Source organism: Artemia sp. Qi Xiang Cuo, chromosome 1 (assembly GCF_049724085.1).
Source record: "Artemia sp. Qi Xiang Cuo chromosome 1, ASM4972408v1, whole genome shotgun sequence".
NCBI lineage: Eukaryota > Metazoa > Arthropoda > Branchiopoda > Anostraca > Artemiidae > Artemia > Artemia sp. Qi Xiang Cuo.
In genome coordinates this window covers 19,231,246-19,249,430 of record NC_142794.1, presented here as the reverse complement: position 1 = coordinate 19,249,430, position 18,185 = coordinate 19,231,246, and the positions used below count along the sequence as shown (strand labels likewise).

The 18,185-nt window shown below is 36.1% G+C and overlaps 2 protein-coding genes across 2 annotated transcripts in view; both read right to left on the bottom strand.

Annotated features, from left to right (window-relative positions):
- The window catches only part of LOC148956083 (mitochondrial import receptor subunit TOM70-like), a 390,465-nt gene that overhangs the window by 283,597 nt on the left and 88,683 nt on the right, over positions 1-18,185 (bottom strand). The gene's annotated exons all lie outside the window — the stretch shown is intronic.
- LOC148956084 (uncharacterized) overlaps positions 1,917-18,185 on the bottom strand; it is a 53,855-nt gene continuing 37,586 nt past the window's right edge. The window contains exons 6-7 of the mRNA XM_089097536.1: positions 8,043-8,163; positions 1,917-2,781 (exon numbers count right to left, since the gene is read on the bottom strand). Coding sequence (XP_088953662.1) covers positions 8,138-8,163 — 26 coding nt within the window. The 3' untranslated portion in view covers positions 1,917-2,781; positions 8,043-8,137. The remainder of the gene's footprint in view (positions 2,782-8,042; positions 8,164-18,185) is intronic.

Here is an 18,185-nt window from a genome sequence, read left to right as displayed (position 1 = left end):
ATTTTATAATTTATACTTCTCAGTTGCCTCGATCATAGGTTTTATCGTCTCAATTATCAATTGTTTTATATATTTAAGTATTTTGATTTTCAAAGAGCAAACATAACCTAACCTGGCATTAGTCATGCAGATCAGGTATCCTGTAAAGCCTTCATTACCTGCATGAGGTGCCATATTATTGCGCCTAGTCACAGTACACTGCATATCATCATGGCACCGTTTCAGCAAAATATTGAATACGAAATAAAGTTAACCTACTGCAAGGATTCTGAAGAGGAAAACTAGTTGTTGCTGGAATGAGAACACGTTGAAATCTATTTTAATAGCAAAAGAAACAAGACAAAACTGCACATGATTAAGTGCTATTTTTCAATTTTTCCCCAGTTTTTTGTTTTGTTCTAAAAAGCAGCAAATGCCGTTTCTCTTCAGGTTCAGGATAGGTACCAGGTGGCAAGGTAGACTGGCGACCAAGTTTTCTCTAGTTTTAACCAATCTTTATTTCTTTGCTTTATTTTATAATTCCTATGTCTCAGTTGCCTCGATCACAGATTTTATTGTCTCAATAATCAAGTGTTTTATAAAATTATGCATTTTAATTCTTAACAAAACTACGCATATCTGGTAATAACCATTTAAAGCTTCATAAGGCATGAGGTGCGTTGCCAGCAAAGTTTTAGTGCGCAATAAATCACATAAAAGAACATTTTAAGCAATACAGCATAAGTTACACATAAGCTATAAGTGCGTCTTAAGCCTAATAACAATTTAAGATTCGTCATTAATAAATCGTTTATTATTAATTTGAAAATTTCGAATACAGTCATTTGTAAATCACTTTAAGATAGCGTGCCACCAATGAAGAATGTAGATGGCACAACAAACAACAGTGGACGTGAAAAAAGGCGTATTAGAAAAAAAAATACAACTTTCAAGTAATAGGCCCCAACTAGGTGAGAGCATCCTAACCTAACATTAGATATTAGAAGTCACGTACGGGTGGAAAACCATTTTAATAGTAACAAAGAAATAACTTTATCAGGAAGTAACCAATTCTCTTGTATGCATAAATTGTTGACAAAAACCCCAGTTATTTATAAATCATTTGTATGTAGCGTGCCGTCCATCACTGTGGATAGCACAGTGAACACCAATGGACATGAAAAAAGAAATAGAAAAAATCGAATTATAAGACAGAAATAAAATAAAACTTTAAATAATAAGCCCAAAAATGAATGAATGCATACTAACTTAACATTACAATAGAAGATCTCAGATACTAGTAGAAAACGACTTTAATTTCAATAGGAACAAGGGAATGACTTTCCCAGGAAGTAATCCGTTCCCTGGGATTTATATATCTTTATAGCAGCCTTATCATTCTACTCTCAATAACCTAAAAGATAGATCTAAATATTTTATCGCTATTAAATTCTAATTGATTAGTGAAAAATCGCGTTTACTTAAAATATGTTTTCCCAATTCAACAGCTATTTTGACCAATTCGTTTTAACCGATGTTCCAGCCGATTAGGTGTTATATATGATTTTGCATTTATTACAAGTGAGCAGGTTTTATTAAAGCAAACACTTTGGAGAAATCAGGGTTGCAGCGGTAGAAACTACCCAGTAAGAGATTACATGAATAGTTGAATACGTATCTGATTCATTCTTATTCCACAATTTAGGCTGCCGCCTAAATGGCTGTTATTTTTACAACTGAAAGAGTTGGCTAAATTCAAATTCTGGGTTAGATTCCATTCATATAAACTAAAACCGAACTTTTTCTCTAGAGTATTACAATAAGTTAATATCTAACTCCGAGACTAAAACATGTGTCCTTGTATTCTGAAGACTTGGCCAGAGTAGATGATATATGAGTTTAGCTTACATTTTTTTACTAAGATAAATTAGTTTGGCTTCTTTATTTGCGTTTTATGATTTCACAGAGTGTTTTCACAGAGTTGTTTCGATCGTTTTATTTCTCAATTTTGCTTTTTTGGTGATTTTGGTCAATGTTATTTTTTCTTACTCCCAACCCCTTTATGAATAGCCTGTCCTTGGTGAATGTAAAATCTACATCTATATTTTGAGTAAATAATCTAGAACATTAAATACAAATCGCGGCATGAAAAAAAATGTTTTATATATCGGGGAATATCCTTAAATTAAGGCCAGAGTTTTATTTCAAAGAAAGGGGTCGGAAAGTTTCATTTTGAGGTTTTTCTATCAATAACCAATTTGGCTGAACATTCTATCTATGAATGAAAATTCAGTCCTTATATTACGTCTACCAAAAACCTGGTGAATTAGCTGTTTTCAAAAAGCTGTCGATCATTTTATTTCCTGATTTTGCTTTTTGGTGATTTTGGCGAATGTTATTTTTTGTACTCACAACCCTTTTTGGAATAGCCTGTTTTGCTGAATGTACAATCAATCTCTATATTGTAAGCAAAGTATTTAGAAAATTAAATAAAAACACATGGGATGAAATAAGGATTTAAATATCATAGAATATACTTAAATTAAGACCAGAGTTAAAGAAAAGACTTTCATTTCCAAGGAAATGAAATTTCATTTCACTTCATTTCTAAAAAAGAACTTTCATTTCAAAGAAAAAAATTGAAAAGTTTTCCGTCAAGATTTCCCCATAAATAAAGAAAATAATAGAGATGCAAAGAAAAAAAGTTCAAGTTAGCTACATTTGAATCTACTTTGACACATCTTCACCCTGTTCGAACATGACATCACTATAATACGAGGCAATTCAAGCCAATTCTGGATCCTGAAAAATGAACAGCTACAATTAATTAGTTTATCTTTTTTCTAAAAAAAGACAGTCTATGTATTGCTTAAATTGCGTATGAGACGCTTTATAAATTTTATAACGCAGTTAACGCTCAAAACCCAATTGTCATGTAAATTTTATTAATTAGCTAGTGAGTTTTAATGGCACCAACTTGATTTTCAAACTACTACCCAGGTCTTATTTGCGAGTTTTGTAAATGTAAACTTAGAATTGCCCAAAAATATAATTGAAATTATATTTACTATAAATTAAGGCCTGACCGATATATCGACCGACCGATATTGGCGGGCTGATATGAGGGTCAGTGTCATGATCAGATATCGGGCAGAGATTGTTAGTTATTGGCCGATATTTTTTTTTATCCGTAATTTGTCCAGATGAGGGCATCAGATTTCCTCAGGTATTTTTTGCTTGTTTAGTCCTTGGGGGTGGAGCCACCAGCTAAGTCTGACCACGGTTGACATAGGAGCAGAGGTAACGTGAGTCAAATGAAGTCAAAATATACTTGTCGTCAATACACACCCGGTGCAGCAATGTTCTAAAGTGTTCTAAAGCAATGTTCTAAAGGTGACTTCAAGAACGTACATCATCTACCAAAACAACTAAAAAGAATACAATTAACCATACATTTCTGTTTAATGAATGTTCACTTGCGTGGGTGAAAGATCCAAGGTTAAACGGTTAAAACCAATATGCCCAGTCAGGGCCACAGCTAAGAGGTAGAGGGGATGTTGTAAGGGGGAGGGGGAGTTCCAAGGTGTCGCTGCCGCGTGTCATCACCTTAGAAAATTTACCTATTTACCAGGGAAATTTAGCTTGTGTGTCTGCATTTGTCAGTATACTGGCTAATTTTGTCGACACATTCTTTAAATCACTCCTCCAAACTTAAACTCTAGCTGTACCCATGTATAAAGTATGCCTTGCATGGATTCGTTTGCGCTCATTTGACCAAACTGTTGCCATAGATTCCAAAGGAATTTGACAACCGGTTGCATAAAAAATTTTAGTTTTATGTTATCCGAACTGTGTTTGGAGAACTATGCTCCAACCATGATATATGAGTTGGAATATTTGGAATGATATATATGTCGCGTATATTATGTCTAGAATTGGAATATTTTATGTCTTCCGTAGGTTCACAACTGAAGAGGCCCGTGATTTGATTCAGCGCTATCTAATAGAACACCCAGATCCGAATAATGAAAATATTGTTGGCTATAATCATAGGCAGAGCAATAGCACTGCCTAAGTAAAGAATGATGATGACACGATGTTTTTTTTTTGTTATTTTTTTTTTGCCAGGGCACTTCGTATCGAAGGAGTTGTCGCAGAAACTTCGAAAAGGGCTCATTCCATTGGAGATTGGAGTGGCTGGTGCCCTTTTTTATAGTCGATAGTGATTGGAGGGCAAATAGCCCCCCCACGCCCATCATTCCCCCTAACACATCCAATCAAAATTTTGAGATAGCCATTTTGTTCAGCATAGTTGATTTCCAGATATAAAATATGTTTTTGAGGAGGACAGCCCCCCACAACCCTCGGGGCAAGGGTTTTAAGTTATGCCCTGAGGGCATATAAGAACGATGTTGGCACAATTTATCAGTTATTATTTATTTTCTTTAGAGCAGGGCACTTCGCACCGATGAAGTTGTCAAAGAAACTTCGAAAAGAGCTCATTCAATTGGAAATTGGAGTGGCTTGTGCCCTTTTTAATAGTCGAAAGTGATTGGAAGGCAACTAACACCCCTTCCATGCCCACCATTTTCCGAAAAACATCCAATCAAAATTTTGAGATAGCTATTTTGTTCAGCGTAGTTGATTTCCAGGTAGAAATTATATTTTTGAGGAGGACACTCCCCCACAGCCTTCAGGGCAAGGGTTGTAAATTATACCCTGGGGGCATATAAGGTTTTTATATAAGGCGTTCTTTTAGAAACTTCTAAAAAGGCTCATTCGATTGGAAATTCAGAGGGCTAGTGCCCTTTTTAATAGCTGAAAGTGATTGGAGGGCAACTAGCCCCCCCCCCACGCCCATCATTCCCCCAAACACATCCAATCAAAATTTTGACATAGCCATTTTGTTCAGCGTAGTTGATTTCCAGATAGTAAGCATGTTGTTGAGGAAGAGACTCCCCCATAACCCTCGGGGCAAGGGTTTTAAGTTATGCCCTAAGGGCACATTGTATTATTTTTTTTTCCCTTTAGAGCAGGGCACTTCGTATCGAAGAAGTCTAGAAACTTTGAAAAGGGCTCATTCAATTGGAAATTGGAGTGGCTTGTGCCCTGTTTAATAGTCGAAAGTGATTGGAAGGCAACTAACACCCCTTCCACGCCCACCATTTCCCCAAACACACCCAATCAAAATTTTGAGATAGCCAATATGTTCAGCATAGTTTATTTCTAGATAGAAATTATGTTTTTGAGGAGGATACTCCCCCACAGCCCTCAGGGCAAGGGTTGTAAGTTATGCCCTGGGGGCATATAAGGTTTTTTATAGAAAGCTTTGACGTAGAAAGGCTTATTCGATTGAAAATTCAAAGGGCTAAGGCCCCAAACATGGATGTGTTTGGGGTTTTATTTCCCTAAACACATCCAATCAAAATTTTGAGATAGCCATTTTGTTCAAAGTAGTTGAAAGTTCTGAATGTTTTTGTGGATGACAACCCACCCCAGAGCCCCCTGGGTAGGGTTGTAAGTTATGCCCTGGGGGCATATAAGGTTTTTATAGAAAGAGTCATCGTAGAATCTTCAAAAAGCGCTCATTCGATGGGAAATCGAAATGGCTAGTGCTCTTTTTAATAGTCAAAAGTGATTGGAGGGCAACTAACACCCCTTCCACACCCACTATTTCCCCAAACACATCCAGTCAAAATTTTGAGATAGCCATTTTGTTCAACGCAGTTGAAAGGTCCAGAAATGATATCTTTGAGCAGGACTCTCCCCCCCACAGTCCTCAGGGCAAGGGTTTTAAGTTATGCCCTGGGGGCATATAAGGTTTTTATAGAGAGCGTTGTCATAAAACCTTGAAAAAGGGCTCATTCGATTGGAAATTCAGAGGGCTAGTGCCCTTTTTAATAGTTGAAAGTAATTGGAGGGCAACTACCCTCCCTCTCACACCCACCGTTCCCCCAAACACATGCAATGAAAATTTTAAAATATCCATTTTGTTCAACGTAATGGAAAGTTTTGGAAATTAGTTTTTTGAGGATGATAACCACTCTAGAGCCCTCAGGGCAAGGATTGTAAGCTATGCACTGGGGGCAGATAAGGTTTTTTTACAGAAAGCATTGTCGTAGGAACTTCAACAAAAGCTAATTCGATTGAAAATTGAAAGGGCTAGTGCCCTTTTTAATAGTCGAACTTGATTGGAGAGCAGCTAACCCCCCTCTCACGTCCAGCATTTCCCCAAACACATCCAATCAAAATTTGGACACAGGTATTTTGTTCAACGTAGTTGAAAATTCTAGAAATTATGTCTTTGAGGATGACAAACCCCCCAAACCCTTCAGGGCAGGGCAAGGGCTGTAAGTTATGCCCTGGGGGCATATAAGGTTTTTATAGAAAGAGTCATCGTAGAATCTTCAAAAAGCGCTCATTCGATGGGAAATCGAAATGGCTAGTGCTCTTTTTAATAGTCAAAAGTGATTGGAGGGCAACTAACACCCCTTCCACACCCACTATTTCCCCAAACACATCCAGTCAAAATTTTGAGATAACCATTTTGTTCAACACCGTTGAAAGGTCCAGAAATTATATCTTTGAGGTGGAATCTCCCCCCCACAGACTTCAGGGCAAGGGTTTTAAGTTATGCCCTGGGGGCATATAAGGTTTTTATAGAAAGTGTCATAAAACCTTGAAAAAGGGCTCATTCGATTGGAAATTGAAAAGGCTGGTGCCCGTTTTAATAGTTGAAAGTAATTGGAGGGCAACTAACCTCCCTCTCACACCCACCATTCCCCCAAACACATGCAATCAAAATTTTGAAATATCCATTTTGTTCAACGTAATTGAAAGTTTTGGAAATTAGGTTTTGAGGATGATAACTCCCTCAGGGCAAGGATTGTAAGTTATGCCCTGGGGGCATATAAGGTTTTTACAGAAAAGCATTGTCGTAGGAACTTAAACAAAAGCTAATTCGATTGGAAATTGAAAGGGCTAATGTCCTTTTTAATAGTCGAACTTGATTGGAGAGCAACTAACCCCCCTCTAACGTCCAGCATTTCCCCAAACACATCCAATCAAAATTTGGAGATAGGAATTTTCTTCAACGTAGTTGAAAGTTCTAGAAATTATGTCCTTGAGGACGACAAACCCCCCAAACCCTTCAGGGCAAGGGTTGTAAGTTATGCCCTGGGGGCATATAAGATTTTCATATAGAAAGTGCTTTCGTAGAAACTTCAAAAAGGGCTCATTCGATTGCAAATTCAAATGGCTAGTGGCCTGCTTAATAGTTGAAAGTGATTGGAGGGCAACTGACCCCCCTCTTAATCCCACCATTTCCGCAAACACATCCAGTCAAAATTTTGAGATAGACATTTTGTTAAATGTAGTTGAAAGGTCCGGAAATTGTCTTTAAGGACGACACTCCCCCTACAGCCCTCAGGGCATGGTTGTAAGTAATTCCCTGGGGGCATATAAGGTTTTTATTGAAAGCGTTGTCGTAAAAACTTAAAAAAGGCGCACTCGATTGGAAATTGAAAGGGTTAATGCCATTTTTAATAGTTGAAAGTAATTGGAGGACAAATAACCCCCTTCTTACTCCTGACCTATCTTCAAAGCTATGTTACCACTATTTATAGATATGAATTTTGTTCAAAGTAATTAAAAGTTTTGGAAATTAGGCGTTTGTGGGTAATAGCCTCTCCAGAATCCTCAGAGCGAGGGTCTTAAGATATAGCCTGGGGACACATAAGGTTTTCTATAGAAAGCGTTTGAGAGTAAAAGCAAGGACAACTATGTACGTTATGTTGAAAAGGTGTAATTTAGCTTATGGTATCCACGTATTGTTGCTAACCTTGATTTTGAACTCGAAAAAATATATAAAAACGATTGCAAGAAAATTTGAAGAAAAAAATATAAAAACGATTGAAACGATTGACGACCATAAGGAAAAAACACTAGAAACATATTTGGAAACACATAACCATCTTAAAATGCGGGAACTTAAAACTGCTCAAAACAAATTCACCATAACGAAAAAAAGTCTTAATAAGAATCTTGTTCTTGTCCTTCCTTACCTTTTTTAGTTGATTTGTAAAAAAGAGAGTTTTCAGAAGACAACTCATATAACAGATGACACCTTGGGGGCTACTTCGAATCCAAACTGACACCATTAGGGGCTTCGGCTACCAAATGGACCTGTAAATTTTTTTCTTCTCATTAACGACTTATCTTCTACTAGGAGCATTTAGTCCGTCCTTCTGATTTAGAAACTGAGTACAACATAACTAACATAATCATAGCACAACATAAAAAAAAAAAATGACTGTGTTAACTATATCCACACTATGCCAACTTTACTAGATCACTGATTAACTAACGAAGAAGATGACTGGCGGTCATTCTTTTCGGGGAATCAGCCCACAGATCCTTAGCGACTTCGTCAAGCAGTACTAGTAGGTGGGCAAGTACAGAGCAAGTTTGGTTGGTACGTATATACCATCTTGGTAGATATAATACCATACATCTTGGTAGATACTGGTAAAATACCATCATTGTAGATATGATGAAAATTAAAAGTATTTAAAATAGCATCTTCTTAACTGAAGAAAGTCTTTATTCTGCATAAAAGCAGGAAACCAGAAAAAAAACATAATTGTTGGAGAGCAAAACATATTGTGAAGCTTACACAAACCTCGAAAACTCTACTTTCTTCTATTTGGCAAGATTTTACCATGCGAGACAAGGATAGACCGTAGAGCACTAGAACCAGGATATGAAAGCCGAAACAGTAAGGGACAAAATGATACAAACCTATTTGATCTTTGAACCACACTCGAGCTGTATTGTACCCACACGTAAAGGTGAAGCAGAGTTAGAAATATCAAAACAAAGAAACTGGTATTTCCAAGCATTTACAGAAAGTCCCACTTTGCCCACGTGCATATTATTAGCGAGGCTCGATCTAGTATGTCTAACTAATAGTACGTCATCAGCGTTAGCAATATGACTAACACCAGCATTTTTTTTAAAACAGTAGGAGACAACATTCACAGACAATCAGCAAACACACATAAAAGAATCAATGACTGCTCGAATTAGGCAATGAATTCTTTGCGAATGGACGACATTGTCCAATACGCCCGAAATATCCACCGTGCAAAAATAAGTTTGTTATTAAGTTTGTAGTTTGTTATATTCCAAAAACTTTCCCGAAAAATAAATTTTACATATCTCATTTTCTATAAAAGTTTGCCTGGCCAATTCCACATCCTCCACATCCTCCTTTTTTTCGATATGTCCAAACTCCCCTCCTATGAAAACATTTTCTGCGAGAGCAGGTACTCAGACTACCTTTATTGTTTTTCTCAGAAATATGCCGTCTTCCTTAGCGATTGTTATTCTAACTCGTGTTGACAGGTATAGAGGTTTATCTCCATAAAGGCATAGTACCGTGACTTTGTCTGAATTGTTAACTTCTTTATTGTTAACTAAATGACTTTTTACGTAAGTTTGATCGCTACAAGAATTGATGGCGGCATCTACCGACAGTCCATTTAATTTACCGATTATTTTATGTGACCCTGGGAATCGACAATTTGACCTTGTTTTCTATTGGACATATCAGACATAAGTTCAAAAAGCAACTAACAAAAATTAGCTCAATGCACATCAGACTCAATCTTTTAATTAGTTCCACTGAATTTTTCTTTCTATTTCCGGTCATACAATTTCAAACTCTTGTAAAAAATTGCTAGCGCTCCAATTAATCCTGCGTATTTCACAAGCTCTGTAGGTTTTTAAGATTAGGCATAATCCCAGCAGATTTCCCTATAGTTTGCTTAAATAGTTTGTGGATTAACCACAACCAAAAAAGTTTAAATTTGTTGAAGTTAAAAAAGTATATATTTATTTATGTATGTATTTTTTCTCGAAAATGTTTCGACATTTTTTCAGAAAAATTGGTATCCTGGGATTTTCTGGCCTAAATATGATCTGTATAGGTCAGAAGTTTAGGAAAATTCGTTAAGAGCCTTAATTTTGCAAAAAAAAGCCGAGGGTAATGTCATGTTATGAGCATACATACGTCATGTTTGCCTCAGTAGCGGTTATATCGTAATTAGTGTTTATGATCCAAGAAAAATTACGCAAGAAACATATGATCGACAAAATTACGCAAGAAACATATGATCGACAAGATAAATCATGTCATTGACGTCATTCTTATTAGTATATTTCAAGAGAATAAATTACATCATTTACACCCTTCCTCCTTCTAAGGAGTAGTCGCATCATTTATATATATATGACACATGCAACATTACAAAAGGACCATAGCTGAGTACAAATAACAAGTAGAATTAGTCTATTTACAAAAGACATTTAAAGCAGTTTCATAATGCCTAGAAAACAAATGAACAACCTAGACCATTAAATCTGACCAGACCAATCCAAACAGCTAAGGTAAAGGGTATTCAAAAAATGTCTAAGGCAATGTTAAATGAAAATAACAAAAAAGAAATGTAGAGTCATAATGCTTGCGTCAGGGACAATTACAACGAGTCAAGAACAAAAGTGAAGACCAAAGAAACATTTGGTTCGAAGAGAACCGGCAGCAAGAATTAAAACGAGTCAAAAACTAAAGTGAAGAGCAAAAAGATATGCGGTTACAATGTTAACAAGACATACGAGAACGAATAATAGAACGAATTAGAATTAAAAGTGAAGAACAAAGAAATAAGTTGTTAGAGACTAGCGACAGCAAGAATTACAATCTATAGTGAGTAAGCATGCAGCAGAACGAAACAAAAATTAAAGTGAAGAAAAAAAATATTATGTTAGAAGAAAAAAACCATCACGATCTTCGACCCAAACAAAATATGGCGTAAAACCCAGTAAAAGCCTACAAAGGAGTCATAAACGACGCAACTGTTGATTAAAATGCATTTGGACCCTTCAGCGTTTTATGTATTTTTGGGGAACCCTCCGGTTTTCGGAGGAAAGAGTAGCTAACAAAGGTCACTCATTTGGGGGTTACTACTTACAAAGAGAATCAATATATACAAGCATGCCACATGCCAAGGACCGGAACCTGACCTTAAAATTTAAACAATTTGTCTTGTACGGACTGCTCGACTTTTCACAAACGAATCCGCCACCATGTGGTACTACTCCCTCTGTAGTTGGAAGCTCAATACATAGTTTTTCTTCATACTTTTGAAGGATTAGACAACAAGTCTTAGGCTTAATGAGGCTTGAGATATTAGGCTATTGAAATGTACTCCTTTTGGCATCTCACCCCCTCCCCCTACAAGAAGACCAACCATCCCTTCTTAATAATAGATCACTATAATATGAAGCCAATTACTTTAGTTAAATAAAGCAGTAAAAAAACACCAGAGACATTTCGGCAAAATAAGAACAGGCATCAACTTGCAGCATTTTTGTGGACATTACCCACGTTTTTCACCAAAAAATCTTACCAAACAATTTTAACCCCGCTGAAGATTTCCCCCGGACAATTACCTCGTAAAATTTCGCATCCAAAAGAAGAAAAGACAAATAAAAAGAATTATGTCGATGAGCTCAAGGAAGTTTTTTTCAGAAAAATTAATCTCCACAGCAATTTATCCTTCAGGAAATCCCCTTCTCGAAAAAAAACTCTCCCGTAAAAAATCATCTTATGTTTCCCAATAATAAATACTATTATTGGTTTCTATAGCCAATTATTGTTTTATTAAAAACAATACTATTATTAAAAGGTTTATATATTATTGTTTCTATAATTGTTTACAGAAACAATTGACAAATTGCAAAACTTATATTCTTTCCCTAAGGACTATGGGGGGGGGGGAGTCTTGTCACCCCCAGCAGTATTTTATTGGACCTTTCAATTATGATGAATCAAATGGCTATCTCGATTTCATGCATGCCTTTGGGAAAAAAAGGGACAGTAGGACTAGTTGCCTCGTCTCCAAGCAGTTTGGTTTATTAGCATTATTAACAAGCACTGAACCTTTTTATATTTTATTATTGAACAGAGCAGAGCTTTTTCTTAATTTTAGGAAAAGGCAGACCCTAAAAATATTCTAGCATACCTGCTTGGTGAACATTACAAAAAAGCTCAAAAAACGTATCATTGAACAATTTGACAAGTTTGGCAGTTCACTGTCATACTAATCGCCTTGATTGTAATCTTCCCCAACAGAGGATGCATTTTATTTATGGCGTATATACATTGCATAGACAGTGTTTTGCTTAACAATTAGTAAGAGATTATAAGTTTTATTTGCTTTAGACTAGCCTCTCCTTAGCTTTTCGAACTATTGACAAATTAAAGATCCCCAATCAATTTTTATCAAAAATTTTTCGGAAGCTTCCTCTGGAGCCACGAAAATTCGGTAGTGGACCCTTTGACAGTCTTTGAGACTGTCAGCCAAAACTGACACTCTCAAAATGACATTTATGGTATCGAACGCCCTTAAGTGTAGCTTAAGGGCTCGGCACACGTAGCTGATTCCGGGAACCGATTTCAGCATCAGTGAAAAAACGATAGCGGCAAGAAAAATTTGTTGAAACACAAATTTATTAAGCGCGAGATTTTCAAAAACAAAAATGATGGACACAACTGGAGTTTATTAATAGTTGCATGATTAATCTCAGCTCAGTTCTCAGTTTAGTTCTCAGCTCAGTAGTGGGGTCTTTCGTCACAGACCTCTCTAGCTGACTATTTATTTGTATCCCTATTTTTTTGTGATGATCATGATGAAAATCGGCACTGATTTTGTAAATCGGCGTCGAAAACTAGAAAGTTTTTCAAGCTCAAATCGACGCCGATTTCTTTTAAAATCGGTGCTGGTTTGGAAATCAGTTCCCGAAGTCAGCTACATGTGTCCATCCTTTTATTGTTGTTTTATAACTTCTTTTAATGTCTCTCCTGCTTTTGGTTTTAGATCCCAAAATATGAATTTGGCCTTTCGGAGCTGATGATATTCATTTCTTTAAATGAATACTTTATCTTATTTCCTATCTTTTGGGGTAAAATCTTAAGAGTTTTCTATTCGGTAAACTAATTTACTACTGAGTAAAGCTTTAGAACAGTAAATGGGCTTGCCTCTTGGATAAGAGAGAGGCATCTTCAATACGCCCTTTTTGACAGAATTATAATATCCATTTTTTATCAGGTGACGGTAAAATTCAATTCCAGCCAAAGACTTGATTTAGGATCAAGTTCTGCAGAAACATACTTAGCATAATTGTTCAATATTGAAGTTAAGCTTTAAAGTAAACAAAAAAGGCCTCACCTCTAGGATAACACAGTCTTCTTTAATATAGCCTTTTTCCGGATTACAGATGTCACTCCAAGACATATAATGTACTAAATCCAAAGTCCTTTATCTTTTGCGCGGAACAGATGCTGAACTTCTGAATAAAAAAAAGAAGCATTACAAGTATTTAAATCAAAATATTTAATATTATTTTTTTTGAATAAATTAATCATTCAATTACTTCAAAAATTGAATACTAACTATTTAAATACATTATTAAATACTAAATTAAAATTAAGTATTAATCTTTAATTTTTGAATTTTAATAGTATTTATAACAATTATAATTTCTTAGATATAGAAATTTAAATCCATTATTTAAATACTAAATAATTAAATCATGAATTTTAATATTAAATGCTATATGATTGAAAGTGTTTAGTATTAAATTGAAAGTACTCAAATTCAAAGAGCAACAGTGATCTGATATATCTTTATTTTTTCAGGTCATTTACTTATTTTCTATAGCTGATTTAGCTACTGATTTGTCATCAATATCTATAAGCTTTTAGCCCTTATTGCGACTTGATCATTATGCGCTTTTTTCTCGCCAATGCTTTGATTTTAATAGCTTAGGAATAGCTTTGATAGCTTAAGAATAAAATTAGAAAGCTCTTTTTCTCGCCAATGCTTTGATTTCAATAGCTTTTGGTATGTCCGGTAACTTTTCTGAAAACTTCAGCAAACATATCAAAAAATATCCCCCAATCATCCATTGACTATTGCTGAAAGTAAAAAATCCAAAGATTTTCATCTATTTTCAGTCCCTAATTGACGTTGCCGGGTTTCCCAGAACCTCCAATAAATTTATATGTCAAATTTATTACCAAGCCACCCCAAGACAAATTTTTGTTATTTTTCAAAAGATAAATCATCAATCCGAACCAGCATGACTGAGTTTTCTGAAAGCTCCAAGCAAAGGCCTGCTTTATTGAGAAATCGAAGTTCCTATTAATTCTTCGTTATCTCTGATTATCTAAACTTTTTTTAAAATAAATTAAGTGAATTAGAGTTAAACAGAGAGGAACTTACTCTATTAACTTACTTTATTAACTATATTACTTACTCTATTGATCATTCAAAATAGAGGTTGACTAGATTAGACAGGCAAGGATTTTGTCAGGGGCAACGCTATAGCGTTGCCTATAGTAAAGGCCATACAGCTCCAATGTTTTATTATTATTTATTTATTTTTTTTTTCCCAGGGGCACTTCCATATGGTCGTCATATAAACTTCACAGAGGGCTCATTTGATTGGAAATTGAAAGTTCTAGTTCACTTTTTAAGAATCAAAAGAGATCGGAGGGCACCTAGCCCCCCCCCCCCCCCTTCACACCCTTTTTTCCTCAAATCCATCCAATAAGAACTTTGAGATAGCCATTTTTTTTAAAATAGTTCAAAGACCATATAACGAAAACTCCGGCGTCGACACAGCCCCTCAGGGCCCAAGAGCAGGCGTTGTAAGTTATTCCCTGAGGGAATATATGACTTATGAAACGGATGCTCTTAAAAACTTCAGAAAGGGCTCATTTGAATGTAAATTGCAAGTTCTATTTCAGTTTTTGAGAGTCAAAAGAGACTGGAGGGCAACTTTTCCCTAAATGCATCCAATAAAAATTTTGAGATAGTCATTCTGTTTAAGATAGTTTAAAGATCATATAACAAAAACTCCGGTGTCGGCACAACCCCCCAGTGGGTCCAGGGGCAGGCGTTGTAAGTTATGCCCTGGGGGCATATATGGTTCTTATGGAAGGGATGCTCGTATAAACTTCAAAGAAGGCTCATTGGAAATTGAAAGTTCTAGTTCACTTTTTAACAATCAAAAGAGATCGGAGGGCACCAAGCCCCCCCCTCCACGCCCTTTTTTTCTCAAACCCATCCGATAAGAACTTTGAGATAGCCATTAAAAAAAAAATAGTTCAAAGACCATATAACGAAAACTCCGGGGTAAACACAGCCTCCTAGGGCCCGAGGGCAGGAGTTGCAAGTTATGCACTGGGGAATATATGGTTCTTATGGAAGGGATGCTCGTAAAACCTTTAGAGAGGGCTCGTTTGATTGTAAATTGCAAGTTCTAGTTCAGGTTTTGAGAGTCAATAGAGATTGGAGGGCAACTAGCCCTCGTCCCCCCCACGCCCCTTTCCCCGAAAATGTATCAAATAAAAGTTTTGAGATAGCCATTTTGTTAAAAATTGTTCAAATATCGCACATATAACAAAAACTCAGGTGGCGACACAACACTCCAGGACCCAGGGGCAGGCGCTTTAAGTTATGCCCTGGGGCATATATGATTCTTATGAAAGAGATGCTCGTATAATCTTCATAGAGGGCTCGTTTGATTAGAAATTGAAAGTTCTAGTTCACTTTTTTCGAGTCAAAAGATATCCAAGGGCAAATAGCCCCCCCCCCCCACACACCCTTTTTTCCTCAGACTTATTCAATACAAATTTTGATATATCAATTTCGCTAAAAATAGTTCAATGGTCAGATCACAAAAACTCCAGTGTCGACGCACTTTCCCAGGGCCCGGGAGACAGGCGTTGTAAGTAATGCTCTGGGGGCATATATGGTTCTTATGGAAGGGATGCTCGTATAAACTTCGGAGAGGCCTCATTTGATTGTAAATTGAAAGTACTCTTTCACTTTTCAAGAGTTAAAAGAGATGTGAGGGCAACTAGCCCCTCCTCCCTCCACGCCCTATTTTCTTCAAACCCATCCGATAAGAAATTTGAGAGAGCCATTTCTTCAAAATGGTTCACAGATCATATAACGAAAACTCCAGGGTTGACACAGTCCTTCAGGGCCCGGGGTAGGCGTTGTAAGTTATGCCCGGCGGGCATATATAGCTGTTGGATGCTCGTATAAACTTCAGAGAAGGTTCATTTGATTGGAAATTGAAAGTTATAGTTCAGCTTTGAAGAGTCAAAGAGATCAGAGGGCAACTATCCCCCCCACGCCTCTTTTCCCCCAAATGCATCCGATAAAAATTTTGATATAGCCATTTTGTCAAAAATAGTTCAAACGTCAGATAACAAAAACTCGGTGTCGACACAACCCATCAGGGCCCGGAAAGGCGCTGCAAATTATGCCCTGGTGGCATATATGGTTTTTATGGAAGGGATGGTCGAATAAACTTTAGATAAGGCTCATTTGAACAGAAATTGAAAGTTCTAGTTCAATTTTTAAGAGTCAAAAGAGATTGGAGGGCAACTAGCCCCAGCCCCACGCCTTTCTGCAAACACATCCGATACAAATTTTGTGATATTCATTTTTTTTAAATAGTTCAAAGGTCAGATAACAAAAACTCCGGCGTCAACACAAACCCAGGGCCCGGGGGGCAGGCGTTGTAAGTTATGTCCTGGGGTCGTATATAGTTTTTATGAAAGGGATGCTCATATAAACTTCAGAGGGCTCACTTGATTTGAAATTAAAAGTTCTAGTTCACTTTCTCAGAGTCAAAAGAGATCGGAGGGCAACTAGCCTTTCCCCCTCACGCCTTTTTCTTCCCCAAACCCATCCGATAAAAATTTTGAGGCGGCCATTTTGTTAATAATAGTTTCAAACATCAGATATTAAAATCTGGGGTCGACAAAAGCCCCCAGGGCCGGGGGATAGGTGTTGTAAGTTATGCCCTGGGTGCATATATGGTTCTTATAGAAGGGATGCTCGTATAAACTTCAGAGAGGGCTCATTTGACTGAAAATAGAAATTTCTAATTCATTTTTAAAGAGTCAAAATAGGTCGTAGGGCAATTAACTCCCCCCCCCCTTCTTTTTTCCCCAAACCCATACGATAAAAATTTTGAGATAACCAGTTTGTTAAAAATAGTTCAACTATTAGATAATAAAAACTCCGAGGTAGACACAAACCCATTTTTTTTACTTTGATATGTTACTTTGATACTAGTTTTGATATATTGATGAACATTTGATTTGGAAAAAAAGTTTGATTTTGAAATAAGGTATTTTTAAAAACTTGAAACTTTTTGCAATCAAAAACGAACAAAAATTAATTAAAAACAACTTTTTTTTTTAAATATATGGTATTTGTATGAAGCTTTTTCTTTCCGAAAAAAAAATTTTTCAAAGAAAAGAAAAGGCCATTTTAAACTTAACATCAGCAAATACAAATACCTGTTAAAATTCAAACTCAAAACGACCAGAAATTACTATTAAAGAATAAATGAAACCCAAAACGAACAGAAATTAAATAAACAATCATAGCAAAAAAACATACAAGTAATAATACAAAAAGTGAAATTTTTTTCCCTTATTGTTTGACTCTATTGCTTGACTTGAAAATTATTTGAATCTATTGCTGCTTATTTTCGGTTTAATATAGCTCTACTTTTCTATGAAAACACATTTTTTAAAAGTTTTTAACATTAATTTTTGTTCGTTTTTGTTTTGATAGCGTGTTTGTTTTGACAGCAATAGTAATATTAGTAGTAAACAGTAATAGTATTCACATTGTACCTTTTTGATTTAGGGCAACATCCCCTCCTCATACCCTGGTAGTTTTCAACTTAATAGTTTAAGCTATATCTGAGATATTTCTGGCGCATCCTATTCTTAACCTGCATGCACATAATGTGGCTGGATTTAGCCCAACATCCCACAAAACAGTTACTGAAAGTTCCACATTAACGCCATTATCCTCAGTAGTGTTAGCAATAACATTTCTCTTCCCATCACCCTCCTTCTGTGAAAAGAGGGGTAATAATCTCTTTAGTCGACAGAGTTTTAAAAATTTGTTCCCGTAATCATATAAATTCTGAACTAAATTATGTCAAGGATATTCTTTTCTGCAATGGTTACCCAATCAAACTCATTAAAAATATAATAAATAGACGATTGAGAAAGATAAAAGAACAAAATAGGGAGCTTGTCCCCC